At 61.9% G+C, this 13,841-nt stretch overlaps 2 protein-coding genes across 2 annotated transcripts; one reads left to right on the forward strand and one right to left on the reverse strand.

Moving 5' to 3' along the window:
• Positions 1–3,148: 3,148 nt before the first annotated feature.
• Positions 3,149–8,917, reverse strand: RHBG (Rh family B glycoprotein). Its single transcript, XM_054001124.1, has 10 exons — positions 8,620–8,917; positions 7,181–7,370; positions 6,656–6,806; positions 6,397–6,550; positions 5,931–6,100; positions 5,569–5,706; positions 5,299–5,432; positions 4,966–5,087; positions 4,100–4,173; positions 3,149–3,653 (listed from the first exon to the last, which is right to left on the reverse strand). Exons 1-10 carry the CDS (start codon positions 8,798–8,800, stop codon positions 3,585–3,587), a joined length of 1,383 nt encoding a protein of 460 aa, XP_053857099.1. The 5' UTR covers positions 8,801–8,917; the 3' UTR covers positions 3,149–3,584.
• A 1,885-nt stretch (positions 8,918–10,802) lies between these two features.
• Positions 10,803–13,690, forward strand: HAPLN2 (hyaluronan and proteoglycan link protein 2). Its single transcript, XM_054001147.1, has 6 exons — positions 10,803–11,131; positions 11,312–11,425; positions 11,706–12,056; positions 12,254–12,370; positions 12,472–12,657; positions 12,779–13,690. The coding sequence occupies exons 2-6, from the start codon at positions 11,338–11,340 to the stop codon at positions 13,060–13,062; spliced, it is 1,026 nt and encodes a 341-aa protein (XP_053857122.1). The 5' UTR covers positions 10,803–11,131; positions 11,312–11,337; the 3' UTR covers positions 13,063–13,690.
• The last annotated feature ends 151 nt before the right edge of the window (positions 13,691–13,841 follow it).

Raw genomic sequence — 13,841 nt, forward strand, 5'->3', positions numbered from 1 at the left:
TGCTGCCACTGGTCCATACTGGGAGGCCATGGGGCACTGCTCTTTGTTCAGGCCCCTGCTCCTCTCCCGAGCCCTCCCTCTCCCATCTGGTGCCCATTAAGAGCTGTGTGCACCAGCCTCGTCTGACAAGGAGCTTTACAGGTGTCGCTGGGATAACGATTCACACTCTGACGAAGGTGGGAAAGATGATTAGCTGGCTTTCTATCAAACAGCACACGGCATCAGCTGCTCCGGGTGGGGGGGAGGCGGGGGGGGCTGTGGATGTGTAAGGACATGTACACCAGGAGCTCGGGGAGCCCAGGCTTTGTCCTGCTTCTAATTCCAATGGACTCCCGGGCACCTCTTTGTGTGCCTTAGTTTCCCCAGCTGTAGCAGAGGGATGCTGTTATTGCTTTGACTTGTAAAACACCCTTCGAGCAGCTGATTGAGCTCCTGCATTAGCAAGAGGTGAATTAGGCAGGTCTCTTGGCAGCTGGGCTGCCACGGAGAGGGCAGGGGAGCTGTCAGAGCCGGGGCTCTCAGGGGACGGGGCTGGAGGGGGGGGGCATGAATTAAACAAACCCGCCGGACACAGGCATGCGGTGCAGTGTGCCTGGAGCGTGTCCTGGAGGCTGGGAGAGCCCCGAGGCGTGGGGAAGGGTCTCTGGTGCCAGCGTGGCACGGGCAGGCGGGCAGGGCTTGCTCCACGCGGATGCGTCCGTGCCTTGCCCTGCCCTCGTCGTGTCTGTGGGGCCTTGGGCTCTTCCCGCTGATGTATTTTAAATAAACACTCATTTAGCAGGCAGATCCCGGCATCCCTGAGCTTGACACGGGCACACCGCACACCCAGCCCCTGCGAGCTGGTGGAATTTCTTCAGCTCTTTCCACATCTTGAATACTCTTGGAGAGAGGGGCAAAATAGGAAAATGAGAGGGAAACGAGCTGTAAATTCTCGGCTGTCCTTTGCTCCAGTGCAGGGAAAGCTGTTTTGTCTCATATCACATCTCCCCAGGTCAGGCTGCGATCCGGAGGTGAGCCCTGCCTTGCAAAGTGACGGAGCAGAGGGCTCCCTGCAGGGCCGGGGAAACTGAGGCACGAGCGGAGTCTGGCACCCAAACCACCCGCGAGGCAGAAGAGGTGTGAAGGTGGGGGCGCTCGCCCAAGCTCCTTGTGCTCGGTCGGGGTGCGATCGTCACCCCGACACCGGCGCGACCCTCCCGTCCCGGGACGGCCCCGGGCGCTGCGGGCAGAGCCGGCGCTGCCTCTCCCCGAGCCCGGGGCCGGCGGGATTATCTGCTTAGCTGCACCATCTGTTCCTCAAACTGCCATCATTATGTTCAACTTGGGAAGAAAACGGCCCCTACAGAGAAGCAATTTGTTCGCTGACTGAACCTTTCAGGCTCTCGGCGGCCCCGGCTCCCGCCGCACGGAGAGCTCCGCGCTCGCTTAAACAACTGCGGGGAGAGCGGCGGCCGCGGGCCGGGCACGCCGGGGAACGGCCGTGGGGAGGGCGCGGGGCTCCCCTAATCCGATTACAAAACATAACAGCCTTTCAGAGGGGCCGGGGCCGGGCGAGGGGAGGAGGAGGAGGAGGGAGGTCCATTTCACACCCGACCCCGACGTCTGAGGGTCTCGCAATGATCTCACTGGAGGGGATTTTCTTCCCGTCGCAGTGGGTTGCTTTTGAAATGCGCTGCGAGGAGATCAAAAAGGAGAAGGGGGCTGCCTGGGAAAGGGGAGGAGAGGGCTGGGAAGGAGGTGAGGTGGGAGGGGGCGGCGCGGGGCTGGGGTGAGCCCTGCGGCTCGGGCTAGGGGTGACGGCTGGAGCCCAGCACCCCCTTGCCGGAGCACCAGCCCTCGTGCCCCTTCTCCCTCCTGCACCCCGCGTCTCCCCCTAGCCTGTCACACGGACACGGGGACGGGACGTGTCCTCGCCTGGCGCCTGAGCGAGGAGCGGGGCTGCGCTCCCTGCAGGAACCTTCCTCAGGGCTGCAGCGGCAGCAGAAGCGCGTGACCCGCTTCCCTGTGTTTCGTCATGGAATTTCAGTGACACCAAAGCATTTAATGTGCTCCTTTCACCAGTTTTCTGTAACGGACGACGAAAGCGGGGAAAGTTAAAGCCATAGTTTGACTTATATAAAAGCAAGAAGTTTTGACTTACTGCTGTGTTTTAAAGTGGCGTTTATGATCACCTGCAAACAAATGCTTTTCATTAACTTTTTTGTCATTTTTTGTCCAGTCAGTTGTAGGAAACCTGTGTGCTTCAACAGCAGCAGATATGAGAACAAGAGGGTCGCACCTGTGGCTGCTCTGGTTGGGTAGCAAAGCATTTGCCCCAAACTTTGCTGTGCTGGCCCTGCACCCCCTGTCCCCTCTGCGTGGGGCTGTGGTCCCCTCCTCAGGGACGGTGCTGGCAGCTGGGGACACCTGTGCCTGCAGGAATAATCCCACATGGTGAGTGCCAGTCTGGCACAGGGAGTGTGAAATGTCTGACAGCCACCCCAGGCTCATGGGAGATGGGACCCCAAGGTGTCCCCCCCATCGGGGACCCCCGGCACATCCACCATCGCCCCTCTAGGAGTCCTCTGGGGCTGTGCCCCTGCTCCAGTCGCTGCAGGACTCTCGTGTCTCGAGACACATCTGTTAATACATTTCGTTGCTATTATTGTTATTATTACTATTAACCGTGCATCCATCCAATTCACAAATCAAAGTCTGTGGGTTCCCTCGAGCATTCCCAGGGTGTTCCAAGCTGCTCGCAGGTGGGGTGGCAGCCCCTTTGCAGGGGGATGTGGGGCCGGGCTTCTGAGTGCTGGGGCTGCAATGGCCAGAGGAGCATCTCTGTCACAGCGGGGCTGAGGGCTGGGGGCATTTATGTGTTGAGAGGAGCCCCTGGTGCGAGGTGAGGAGTGGTCAGGGGAAGGCAGGGGTCACCCCCGTGCTGGGGACCCCGGTGTCACCCTGCTCCTGCTCCTGGGTGCTGTCCCACACCCCAAAGACTGCACCATGCTCAGATGGGTGGCACAACCCATGAAACCAAATGGGCAGCAGTGTTTGGGGTGCAGGGGAAACTGTGGGGGGCTTTGCCTTCCTCCCTGGATGACACCTGAAGGAAACAGCCAGCAGAGCTGGGCAGCTGCCATGAGAATTCAGGGGCAAATCCTGAAGCTACAAAAAAATCCATATATTTTAATTGCTGTGCGCAGAAGTGTCTGTACAAAGTCTTTGCTGCTTTCTGTTCAGCCTCCTGTGCCTGTTCTCCAACACAGTCATCCCTCCTCTCCCCACTGCCTTCCTCCAGAGCTGATGGGGAAACTGAGGCAAGGAGCAGGGAGGGGAAGTGGCTGAGCCAAGCCTGGACACCCTGAGGTGACCCTGGCAGCAAGAGCCGTGTTGCTCCCACAACAAGCACAGGGATAGCACAGCACCTCCTCACCCTGCAAAGGCCTGTGGACACCCAGCTGCTCCCAAAACGTTTGGGACCAGCAGCTGGCTCCTGCGTGGGAGCCAGCGTGGCTGTGGGAAGTTCAGGCTGCCAGAAGCCAGCTGGCACTGGCCACGCCAGACCATCGCTGGTGCAGGACCTCACTGGAGATTCGGGCTCGTTACACCAAGGTGCTGATGCCCAGCTCCTCCTTTCCACTTGCACTGGGCTCAGATCCTTCCTCAGCCACCTGCACCAGAGACACGAGAGAGGCAGAAATGGGCACACTGGGGCTGCGTGGGGGCTCGGCTTGCACCAGGGAGGTTTAGATGGAATACTGGGGGAAATTCTTTCCCTGGAATCGTCCAGCGCTGGCACAGCTGCCCAGGGGAGTGGTAAAGTCACCATCCCTGGAGAGATTTAACAGACTTGTGGATGTGGCCCTTGGGGACATGGCTTAGTGGTGGCCTTGGCAGTAGTGGAACGATTTGACCTGGTGCTTTTAGAGGGCTTTTCCAACCTAAAACGAGTCAGGGAATCTCTGAGTCCATGGCCAGGGGCATTTACTGCAGCTGTCCTGCCCTAAATGCTGCTGCAAGAGGAGGGAGGGTACGAACAGCTGGGGGGAAATATCCAACCCCTGCTGCTGCCTGAGACCCATAAACCCCTTTTTCACCAACAATTCCCCAGCTTTACCTCCCGGAAGACGGCGTTTTCCTTGTACTGCGCGTCCGGGGAGCACCTCAGCACCTTGATTTTCAGGACGGCTCCTGAGGACATCGAAAGCCGGGCGAGGGCGTCTGAGAGCGGGGCGGCCGCTGCCCGGGCTTCCCCTGACATCTAGCGGCGGCACCGGGCGGGCAGCGGGAGCGGGGACCCGGGGGGAGCCGGGATTCCAGGGGAACCGGGACCCGGGGGGAGCCGGGACCGGGGGGAGCCGGGACCGGGGGGAGCCGGGATTCGGGGGCAGCCGGGATTCGGGGGCAGCCGGGAGCCGGGGGTAACCGGGACCGGGGGGAGCCGGGATTCGGGGGGAGCCGGGAGCGGGGGAACCGGGACCGGGGGGAGCCGGGACCCCGGGGGAGCCGGGAGCAGGGGGAGCCGGGACCGGGGGGAACCGAGACTCGAGGGGAGCCCAGACACAGCGGGGAGCACAGACCGGGGGGAGCCGGGAGCCGGGGAGAGCCCAGAGCCCGGCGGGGAGCCCCGACCCCGGGGGGAGCACGGACCTGGGGAAAGCCTCAGCCCCAAGGAGAGCCCCGGACACAGTGAGGAGCGCAGAGCAGGGGGGAGCACGGACTCGGGGGGAGCCCCAGCCAGAGGGGAGTAATGCCCCATGGATAACCCCGGCCCCGTGTGGGAAACCCGGCCCCAAGGGGAGCCCTGGCCCCCGGGGTAGCCCCGACCTCGGCTGGGTTTGCACAGTGCTGAGCACCCCTGGGCTCTGCCGGGCCTGCCTGATGGGGATGCTTTGTTTTGAGGCTGCTCCTGCCCTTTCCCCCCAGAATCCATCAATTCCCCTGCCCCTCACACCCTCCATCCCGCTGCACTGCAAAACTCACCTGTGAGGCAGCCCCCAAGCCCTGCAAGCAGCAGGGTGAGGGGCAGGGCACTGAGCTGGATGATTGCTTGGTCAGCGACTGTCCGGCTGCCCTGGGCCACCAGTGGGAATACAAGCTCCAGCCTGCATGCCAGAGAGGGGACAGGCTTTTGGGATCTTGTTTGTTTGGGGAGTTTGCTTGTTTTGGGAGCTGGTCACAGGCTCGTGGCTCTGGGTAATGCCTTCTACAGGGCTGCTGTAACAGGGTGAGAGGAGCAGCCCTGATCTCAGGGGTTGTGGTGGTCTCAGCTTGGTGCATCAAGTCACTGGCATCCCCGTTTCTGGCTCCTCTCACCTGTAACCATAAGTGTCTGCGGTGGCCAGCAGCGTCAGCAGCGTCCCCAGCAAGGCCCCCAGTATCCCAGGCAGCCCGTGGGTGTTGTGAACCCCACAGGTGTCCTGGATTTTCAGCCTGGAGCGTAGAACGGGCTGGGGAGAGCACAGGGAAGAGCTGGTGTGGGGCTCAGCTGCCCAGGGAGGCCGTGCTGCAGCCCCGTGTTTGCAGGTTTGGGGGCAGATCCCCTGACCTGGGACCAGCGTCCTTGGCTGTCCCAAGGTGACTCACCGTGAAGAACCTGAAGCCAAGCAGGGAGATCAGGCCAACCAGAAACCCCGCGATGAGGGCCCCAAAGGGGGTGACCAGCATCTCCCCAGCCATGCCCATCATGGCCATGCCAGCCAGGGTGGCATCCTGGATCTGGACCTGATGGAGCAGGGCACGGTCAGGGGAAGTGGCTCCATGGAGAGCATCAGCGTGGGACTGGGAGGGGGGGGTTGTCTTCCTCAGAGATCAAACTGGCTCTTAATGAACCCAAGAAAGCCTAACAGGCCTCCCCTTTTGCCCTGGGTATGTTTAGGCTTACTGTTCCTACAGGGCAGGATGTGGGAAGGGCGTGAAGCTTGGGTTTGTCCCAGGAGAGCACCTACCATCCTCGGGGTGCTCTCCTCGTAGAGGACAGGAGAGAGGATGAAGGTGGACACGGTGCTTGCCACCAGTGAAAAGTAGGTGTTGAGCACTGCCCAGTTCTCATCATTGTGGTGGACAGTGGTGGTGGTGGAGGTGAAGCTGGGCCAGAAGATCCACAGGTAGATGGTTCCTGCAGGGAATAGAACAGGTCTTGGTGCTGGACTTGATCCCTTGTGGGACAGAAACTTCTTGCGAGTGCCAAGAGATGCACGAGGCCACAGCTTGCAGCAAGGGAGGTTCAGGTAGAACACAAGGAAAAGCTTTTTCTAGGAGAGGGTGGTGCAGCCCCACTACAGGTCCCTGGGGAGGTGGAGGACATCTGTCCTTGACGGCCTGCAGCAATCTCCTGGTGAAAGCCACAGCCTCACTACCCCCGCATTGGTGACGACCCTTCCACCAGGGAGCTGTAGGATCTGAGTTCCATACCAACCACAGCAAAGACATCTGTCTGGTGCCCCTTATCCTGCTGCTCTTCCCTCTTCCTCTTGTCCTTGTGGGGCTGGTACAAGACCCGTGAAACCATCAGGCCGAAATAAGCACCAAAGGTGTGGACGGTCAAGGAGCGTCCACTGTCGCTCACCTAGGGAGTGTGGAAAAGCACTGTGCAGGAAGTGGGGTGAGGGGTTTGCCTCTCCAGATGTGGCAGAACTTGACACGAGGAGCCCAAACCTTTCTGGTGACTCACCCCCATGAGACTGAGCAGGATGTATTCGTTGAGAGTGCACAGCGTGACTTCCAGCAGGGCCAGCAGCAGCATCTGGACAGGGCTTACCCTGCCTAGAACAGCTCCGGTGGAGATCAGAACAGCTGCGGTGCAGAAGTCAGCACTGACCATGCTGGGAAGGAGAGGAAAAGTGTGGGATTAGAGCTGGCACTGCCAGGGATGAGCACAGGCGCTGGGGAGAGCTGGGAGGGAGCAGGAGCTGAGCCTGCAGCCCACTGCTCCTGCAAGCAGAACAGGCAGAGCCTTGTGATGCTGGTGACAAAGGGATGGCTGGGCTGGAGGCAGGTGGGGGCCAGGGTGCCCCCCCAAATGCCTTGGCAGTACTTACACAGCCCTGGACAGGGCAGTACTCAAACAACCCCGTCCCACTTGTCTTCACAATCCTCCTCCAAAGCAGAGCCGTGGGTTTTACAGAGGAGGGAGCCAGCGTGCCAGGGCTGGGCTGGGATGAGCTGCCTGGGCAGCAGCGGCTCCCTCCTGCCTTACCTCTGAGCTCCCACGTAAATTTTGCCGTTGAGGAAGAAGTGAAACACGCCCTGGGTGAGAACAGCCCACTGGATGGCAAAGGCTGTGATGAGGACGCTGATGGCCGCGCTGCCCGGCCTGTAGCGGCTGAGGAACACCACCAGGAGCCCAAAGCTGAGGAGCACTTGGACGTGGACACCCTGAAAACCTGCTGGAGGAGAGGCACAAGGATGGGTCTGGAGGTGCTGAGGGCGGGCAGCCACCCTCCTGCTGGTCCCTGAGGGGACTCAGACAGGACTAAGACACTCCTACTCTAAGAGGCTTTGGGGAGCTGCAGGCTCGCTCCACTTGACACGTGTCTGGAGCCACGGTGGAAGATCTTCCTTGGAGATCTGCAGTGGGGAGTGCCAGTAAAAGCCATCCCTGCCTGGTGTGACCCTTTGCAGCAGCTCTTGGCCACCCCATCTGCAGCTGCCCTGTGCAGGTATCTCAGGACATTCACCCCACAGCACAGAAAGCTCTTGGGGTGTCTGCACCCACTAGGCCAGCGTGAAAGTGGCTCTGAGATGTCAGCACCGCTGGGACCTCGCTGCTGCCCCTGAAAGCATCATGTCCCAGTTCATGGGATGAGGAGAAAGGATGAGCAGAGAATTGGGATCGGTCTGGTACCGTTTGGTGGCAAACCAGAGGATGGGGGGGCTCGATCCTTGCTTGGCCTGGACGCTCTTTGCACCCCTTCAGTGACAGCTGCGGCCCGGCCTCCTCCGTGACTCACTGGGTGGGGTTACGTGGGCAGGTGAAACCGGGAAAACCTGCCGGCTGCCGGCTGCCAGCTCCCTGCCCAGCGGCTCCACTCGCTCCCCACTCTCGGCCGGGCCACTCTGAAGCTCCTGTCGCATTGACCACCTTGTCTGTGGCTCAGAAAAGCGAGAGGCAGCCCCTTATCCCGGCAGGAGTTGTGCGGTGACGCCCAGCATGCAGCAGGGTGCTCCCGGCGGGGCAGAGCCCAGACCCCGCTGCACCCTGTGGTAGCACCCAGGGAGCCAAATCCTGCGTGGAAGGGGCTCGGTGTAAATCCCCCGGCACTGCAAACTCCCAGCTGGTCCGTGGGGAGCTCTGCAGCCCCGAAAGTGCCAGGAGCAGCTGCTGTGCTCCATGCCAGGCATGGGATGATGATCCCCAGTTTTTCACTGCACTCAGTGATCCCTTCCGAGCTCTAACACGTGTCCCAGACCCAAACATCCCTCTTTTGGGGCTGCCTCTGTCCAAGCATTCCAGAAATCCTTGCAGCAGGTCTGCTTTACCCCCTCTGGGAAGCACCAGAGCCCCAACCCTGCAGCCCGACGCTCCCTCTCTGTTAACCCCGGAGTCTGTGACAGGTTTGCCGCCTGAGCGGTGACACCCGGCGCCATCCCCTGAGCAGAAGGGCTCTTTGCACCCACGGCCATGGGGGTACTCACGGGGCTGCTGGAAAGCCGAGTCCTCGTTCCTGCGGCTGCAGTTCAGCTGCGGGGGGCACGGGCCGGCGCTGCCCTCGGGGCTGTACCGCACGAACACGGCGAAGAGGAGGATGTTGAGGATTTGCAGGAGGAAGCACAGCCCGGAGAGCCGGAGCCTCGAGGCGGCTGTGTGCTCAGGCATGTCGGGGGGCAGCCGGGGCAGGTGAACCCCTGCAAACGGGGTGGGTGCATGGGGAGAGCCACGCTGGGGCTGCAAACTCCGCCTGCCAGGTGTCTCCCTCACCTCCAAGGGACTGCCGGGAGCGGCACAGCGCTGCCAACACGGAAACTCGGGGCTGGATGCCCTGGCACACCTCCACACCTGGCGTTGCCACATCAGGTGGCTCCAGGCACTGTGCTGGGAAGTGTGTGGGCTGTGTGGGGTCCGCGTCCCTCTCTGCTGGGGTGGGGGGGCCGGATTTGGGGCGAGGCAGGAGCTGTGGGGGGGATGCATGAGGTTTCTGCCTCTGCATTGCAGAAACACGGTGGTTTTGGGGACTGGGTCAGGCAGAGCGGGTGGAGGGTGATGCACAACTGGTGGGACTGACCTGCTCTGGAGGTGCTGGCTCAGCCAAGTCCCACAAAGCTAGGCTCAAATTCCCTGGTCAGAAGGAAAAAGGAGTGTTCAGGGGGCTTTGGGGGTGAGGTTTCCTGTGAGGTCGAGAGGGGAGAAGGAGAATCTGAGCTTTGAAGAGCAGGACCAAGGAGCAGAGTCAGAGGCTCCTGATGGAGCCCACGCCAGGAGCTGGCAGAGCTGAGCACAAGGGGTTCCTTGGCTTTTCTTTGGCTGCCTCTGCTGCTGCAGAGGTGTTTGTAGAGTGGGTGCAGATCCCAAAAAGGGAGAAGAAGAGACAAGGAGCAGAGAAGTAACGCAGTGTATATTTGGGAAATGACTTGGGTGACTCCTTCCCACAGCACTGGGCCAAGCTCTGAACTCAGATAAGCAGTGGTGGGCTGGGGTCATGCCCTGATGCTAACGGGATGGGGAAGGGGGGTGAGTCACTTACGGGAGCCCCTGCAAGTGTTCTGCTTCGGGCTGTGGTTTTGTGAGGGCTGGGGACTGTAGCTGGTGCCTTCACTTGGGAAAAATGTGAGAAACAGCTCGTTTGTGACAGCGCAGAGCTGGGAATCAGCATCCTGCAGCCAAGGAGCTGCTGCTGGGGGAGAACAGGATGTGCTGCTGCAGCCGTGGGCACAGGAAGTGTGAGGGAGGGAGATGACAGACTCTGAAGAGCCCCGGACCCACCCGATAACCGTGGGGAGCTGCGAGGGAGGAGCCTGCAGCGCTGCTGCTCCAGTTTAGCCTCCCTCAGCCCGGGGAGAGCAAAGCTATGGGCGCCTTTTGCTCATCACCACGAGCCAAAGCTCTGACCGTTCTGAGCTGGAAGAAGGCTTCCAGTGCAGCCTGCTGCCATCAGAATTGGTTCCCCTTCTTGAAAAGGGGCTGGAAGCAGTGGGGAGCAGGTGGGGGATGAGGGCACCTGGATGCCTTTGTCCCCTGGGGGGGCTGTTTGCTGTGGTGCGTGTGCCATGGTGAGGCCAGGGTGGTGCTGGGGACAGTCACTGCTTGTCTTGTGCTTCCTTTTAGAGCTTCCTCCACCCTTGGAGATGGACCCTGGGGGAGGAAGAAGTTGTGGCAGCCCGGAACACACAGCACCATTGTGTGCCTGCGCTTGGCTCCTGGCCCCAGGGGATGGTGGGGAGGCCTCTCCGATGCCTTTTTGGAGGGCAGGATACATCCAGTGGGACTCGAGTGGTGGGGCAGCCCCCTTGCACAACCCTCCAGAGCCTCAAGGGGTGGGAGCATCATCCCTTCATCAGGGTCGGGGAGAGGGGAATGAAATTAACCATTGCCCTGCTGTCTGTGGGATCAGAGAGCCCCGTCCCAGCACTAAGGGGGGGTTTGCCAGCCCAAGAGGCTGCTGGAGCCCGATGCAGAACTGTCGTTTTCCCTGAATTCCCAAAGCTGTGGCCTGCAGATAAAGGGATGTTTGTTATCCGGGCACACTGTGTTTTGCCGAGCAGAACAATAAAGAGAAAGACACTCACAATGGGAAATTGTGCTTCCTCCTCCCTGTGCGCTCCTCGGGGAGGTGTTGGAGGGGGAAAAAAAAAAAAAAAAAAAAAAAAGAAGAAAGCAGGAAGAGACGGTGACAGGGCAGGGAGCGAGGGCACGGCCGGCACCATGGGAGCGGGCATCAAGGGCCCGCGGGGCCGCGGGGCTGCCGGGACACCGCCCGCCCCAGCACGGTGACACGGAGGGGGCTGGCTGGGAGCACCTGCCCGCCACCTCCCGTGTCCCCGTGTCCCCGTGTCACCTCTTCCTCGTGGCGTAGGTCTGGCCTTCCCAGGACCGCTGGCCCCTCCACGGGGTGTTTATGACGGAGAAGGGAAGCAGCAGGAGCCGGGGCAGCACGTGGGCAGGGGGCGTTGGATGGGCGCGGCGGCTCCCCGAAGGACGTGGCTGGGGACGGTAAGAGACTGGGGAGGGGGGGGGTGCCAGGAAGGAGGGTTGGCACAGTCTGTGGGGTCGGTGTCCTGCAAGCACAATAAATGTCAGAGAGCCCCCGGCGGAGCAGGGCCACACCCTCCAGGCCCCTCCAAAGCTGGGCTGTGTCCCACTGCACCTCCCTGACCCCTGCGCTGCCCCCAGGCTCCGTCCTGCCCCCGGCTCTGAGGATGCACAGGCTGCTCCCGCTCGGCTGCCTCTGGCTCCTAGCAGCACCCCCAGGGTCCAGCATCTTCCAGCGGCCAACGGGGACCCCAGGTAGGGAGCAGGGCCTGGGGGGGGGCAGGATGTGGAGCCCCTGGAGGGAGCAGGGCCTGAAGGGAGGACTGGGCACTGCTGCCTGGAGTCGGTGCTGGAGAGGGGAGGTGGTGCTGGGCGGGTCCAGCCAGGGCAGGACCTGAGCTGTGCCTCCTGAAGGTGCAGGAGAGATGAAGAGGAGCCAGGATGGATGATAGAAACCATCAGGGGCTGGTGAGGGTTGAGGACACTCAGGGGGGGTGTCGGAGGGATGGTGCTGAGGCTGCCCGGGGGGCTGCAGCCCCACTGCACCTGCAGTACCTGCTGGAGCCCCTGCACCCCACGGTGCACACGCAGCGCGGCGCCACGGCCACCCTGCCCTGCGTGCTGCGCGCCCTGCCTCGCAACTACCGCGTGAAGTGGAGCAAGGTGGAGCCAGCCAACTACGGGGAGAGCATCATCATCATCACCAACGGGCTGTTCCACAAGAACTACGGGCCGCTGAGCCCGCGGGTGCGCCTGCGGCACAGCCACCGCTACGACGCCTCGCTCACCATCACCGACGTGGCGCTGGAGGACGAGGGCCGCTACCGCTGCCAGCTCGTCAACGGGCTGGAGGATGAGAGCATCTCGCTCACGCTGCACCTCGAGGGTGAGCTCGGCGTGCGTCCCTGCGGGATGTGGCAGGAGGAGGGCGCTCCGCTGGAATGGAGCGTGTGGCTCTGTGCCTCCGCCCCCGTTGCACGGGCCTGTTCCCCCGCCGCAAACTCAGCGCTGAATCCCCTGGGGTGTTGTGTCAGAGCCTCCTTTGGGGACAGCATTGCCCTCACCCCGTCTCTGTCCCTCCAGGCGTCGTCTTCCCTTACCAGCCCAGCAACGGGCGCTACAAATTCAACTACCACGAAGCCAAGCGAGCCTGCGAGCAGCAGGACTCCCGCCTCGCCACCTACCAGCAGCTGTACAAAGGTGAAGCATTCCTAAAAGAGCTCCTCTTCAGCCCAAAACCGCGCCCGTCTGGGGATGGGGAGGAGGGAAGCGCCGGTGCTGAGCTGCCTCTCGCCCCACAGCCTGGACGGAGGGTCTGGACTGGTGCAATGCTGGCTGGATCCTGGACGGCACCGTGCACTACCCCATCATCAACTCGCGGGAGCCGTGCGGCGGCCGCCTCCTCCTGCCCGGCGTCCGCACCTACGGCGCCAGGGACAAGCAGAAGGACAGATTCGATGCTTTCTGCTTCACCTCTGCTCTTCAAGGTAGTGCTGCGTTCCCCTGTCCTTCCCACGGCGCCACCGAGCCCTGCTGCCCGCCCGCACCTGCAGCAGGTTGTTTGCAGGAAGGGTGCTCACCTGCGGCGTCCCCCGCTCCGTCCCCCAGGCCAGGTCTACTTCATCCGCGGCCACCTGAACTTCAAGGAGGCGGGGCAGGCGTGCCGCAGCCACGGGGCTGCCCTTGCCAAAGTGGGCCAGCTCTACTCCGCCTGGAAGTTCTCGCGGCTGGATCGCTGTGACGGGGGGTGGCTGGCGGACGGCAGCGTCCGCTACCCCATCACCACCCCCCGGCAGCGCTGCGGCGGGCTGCCCGACCCCGGCGTCCGCAGCTTCGGCTTCCCCAGCAAGGAAATGAGGACCTACGGCACCTACTGCTTCGTGGGGAAGTGAGGAGGCCGGGCTGAGCACAGGGGACAGCGGTGGGACGCCAGTCCTCATCACCTGGGCAGAGAGCTGGAGGCGGGGTAGGAGGGGTGGTCTCGCAGCGCTTTTGGGTGCCTCGTGCATCCTCTGCTAGAGCTGGGTGTGGGGTTCTTGGTGCATCCCCTGGTGGAGAGGGTGCCCGTGTCCCACCCCATGAGGCTTGTGGGGTGTTCGGGACTCCTTGTGGGGTGTTTGGGACACCTTGTGGGGTGTTTAGGACACCTTGTGGGGTGTTTGGGACTCCTTGTGGGGTGTTCGGGACACTTTGTGGGGTGTTTGGGACTCCTTGTGGGGTGTTTGGGACTCCTTGTGGGGTGTTTAGGACTCCTTGTGGGGTGTTTGGGACGTACTGGAGGAGCCAGACCCCACTGCTGGACCAGGAAAGGGGCGTCTAATCCAGCCCCCCAGCAGACAGCACAGGCTGCCCATTCCCCAGCCCTGGTGAATCCCTCGCCCCATCCTCGCTCCCCACAGCCATGAGGACTCTGCCTGGTGCCTCTGGCTGGTGCAAGTGCAGAGGACTCGGGCTGGGCACTAACGAGTGTCACTAATGGCGTGTTGCCCTCTCGATTAATAAAGCAACAGCAAAACTGAATGGCAAAGGCACACGCTTGCCTGGCTCCTTCCCCTGGCACTTCTGGCCTCTCCATGAGGGGAATTTGACCGGGACTTTCCACCCTCAGCGCCCTCTCCAGCGGTTATCTGTGCTCCGGCCACTCCACTTCAGGGTTTTATGGGTGTTGCTG

Source organism: Vidua macroura, chromosome 29 (genome assembly GCF_024509145.1).
Source record: "Vidua macroura isolate BioBank_ID:100142 chromosome 29, ASM2450914v1, whole genome shotgun sequence".
Lineage (NCBI taxonomy): Eukaryota > Metazoa > Chordata > Aves > Passeriformes > Viduidae > Vidua > Vidua macroura.

Excerpts from the sequence above, each read along its gene's own strand:
- HAPLN2 (XM_054001147.1), top strand. The coding sequence starts at position 11,338 with ATGCACAGGCTGCTCCCGCTCGGCTGCCTCTGGCTCCTAGCAGCACCC. Across the intron at positions 11,426-11,705 it reads GCGGCCAACGGGGACCCCAG|CCCCACTGCACCTGCAGTAC; the intron begins GTAGGGAGCAGG and ends GGGGGGCTGCAG. Across the intron at positions 12,371-12,471 it reads CTACCAGCAGCTGTACAAAG|CCTGGACGGAGGGTCTGGAC; the intron begins GTGAAGCATTCC and ends CTCGCCCCACAG.
- RHBG (XM_054001124.1), bottom strand. The coding sequence starts at position 8,800 with ATGCCTGAGCACACAGCCGCCTCGAGGCTCCGGCTCTCCGGGCTGTGC. Across the intron at positions 5,707-5,930 it reads AGGAGAGCACCCCGAGGATG|GTCCAGATCCAGGATGCCAC; the intron begins GTAGGTGCTCTC and ends CTGCTCCATCAG. Across the intron at positions 5,088-5,298 it reads GCAGACACTTATGGTTACAG|GCTGGAGCTTGTATTCCCAC; the intron begins GTGAGAGGAGCC and ends TCTGGCATGCAG.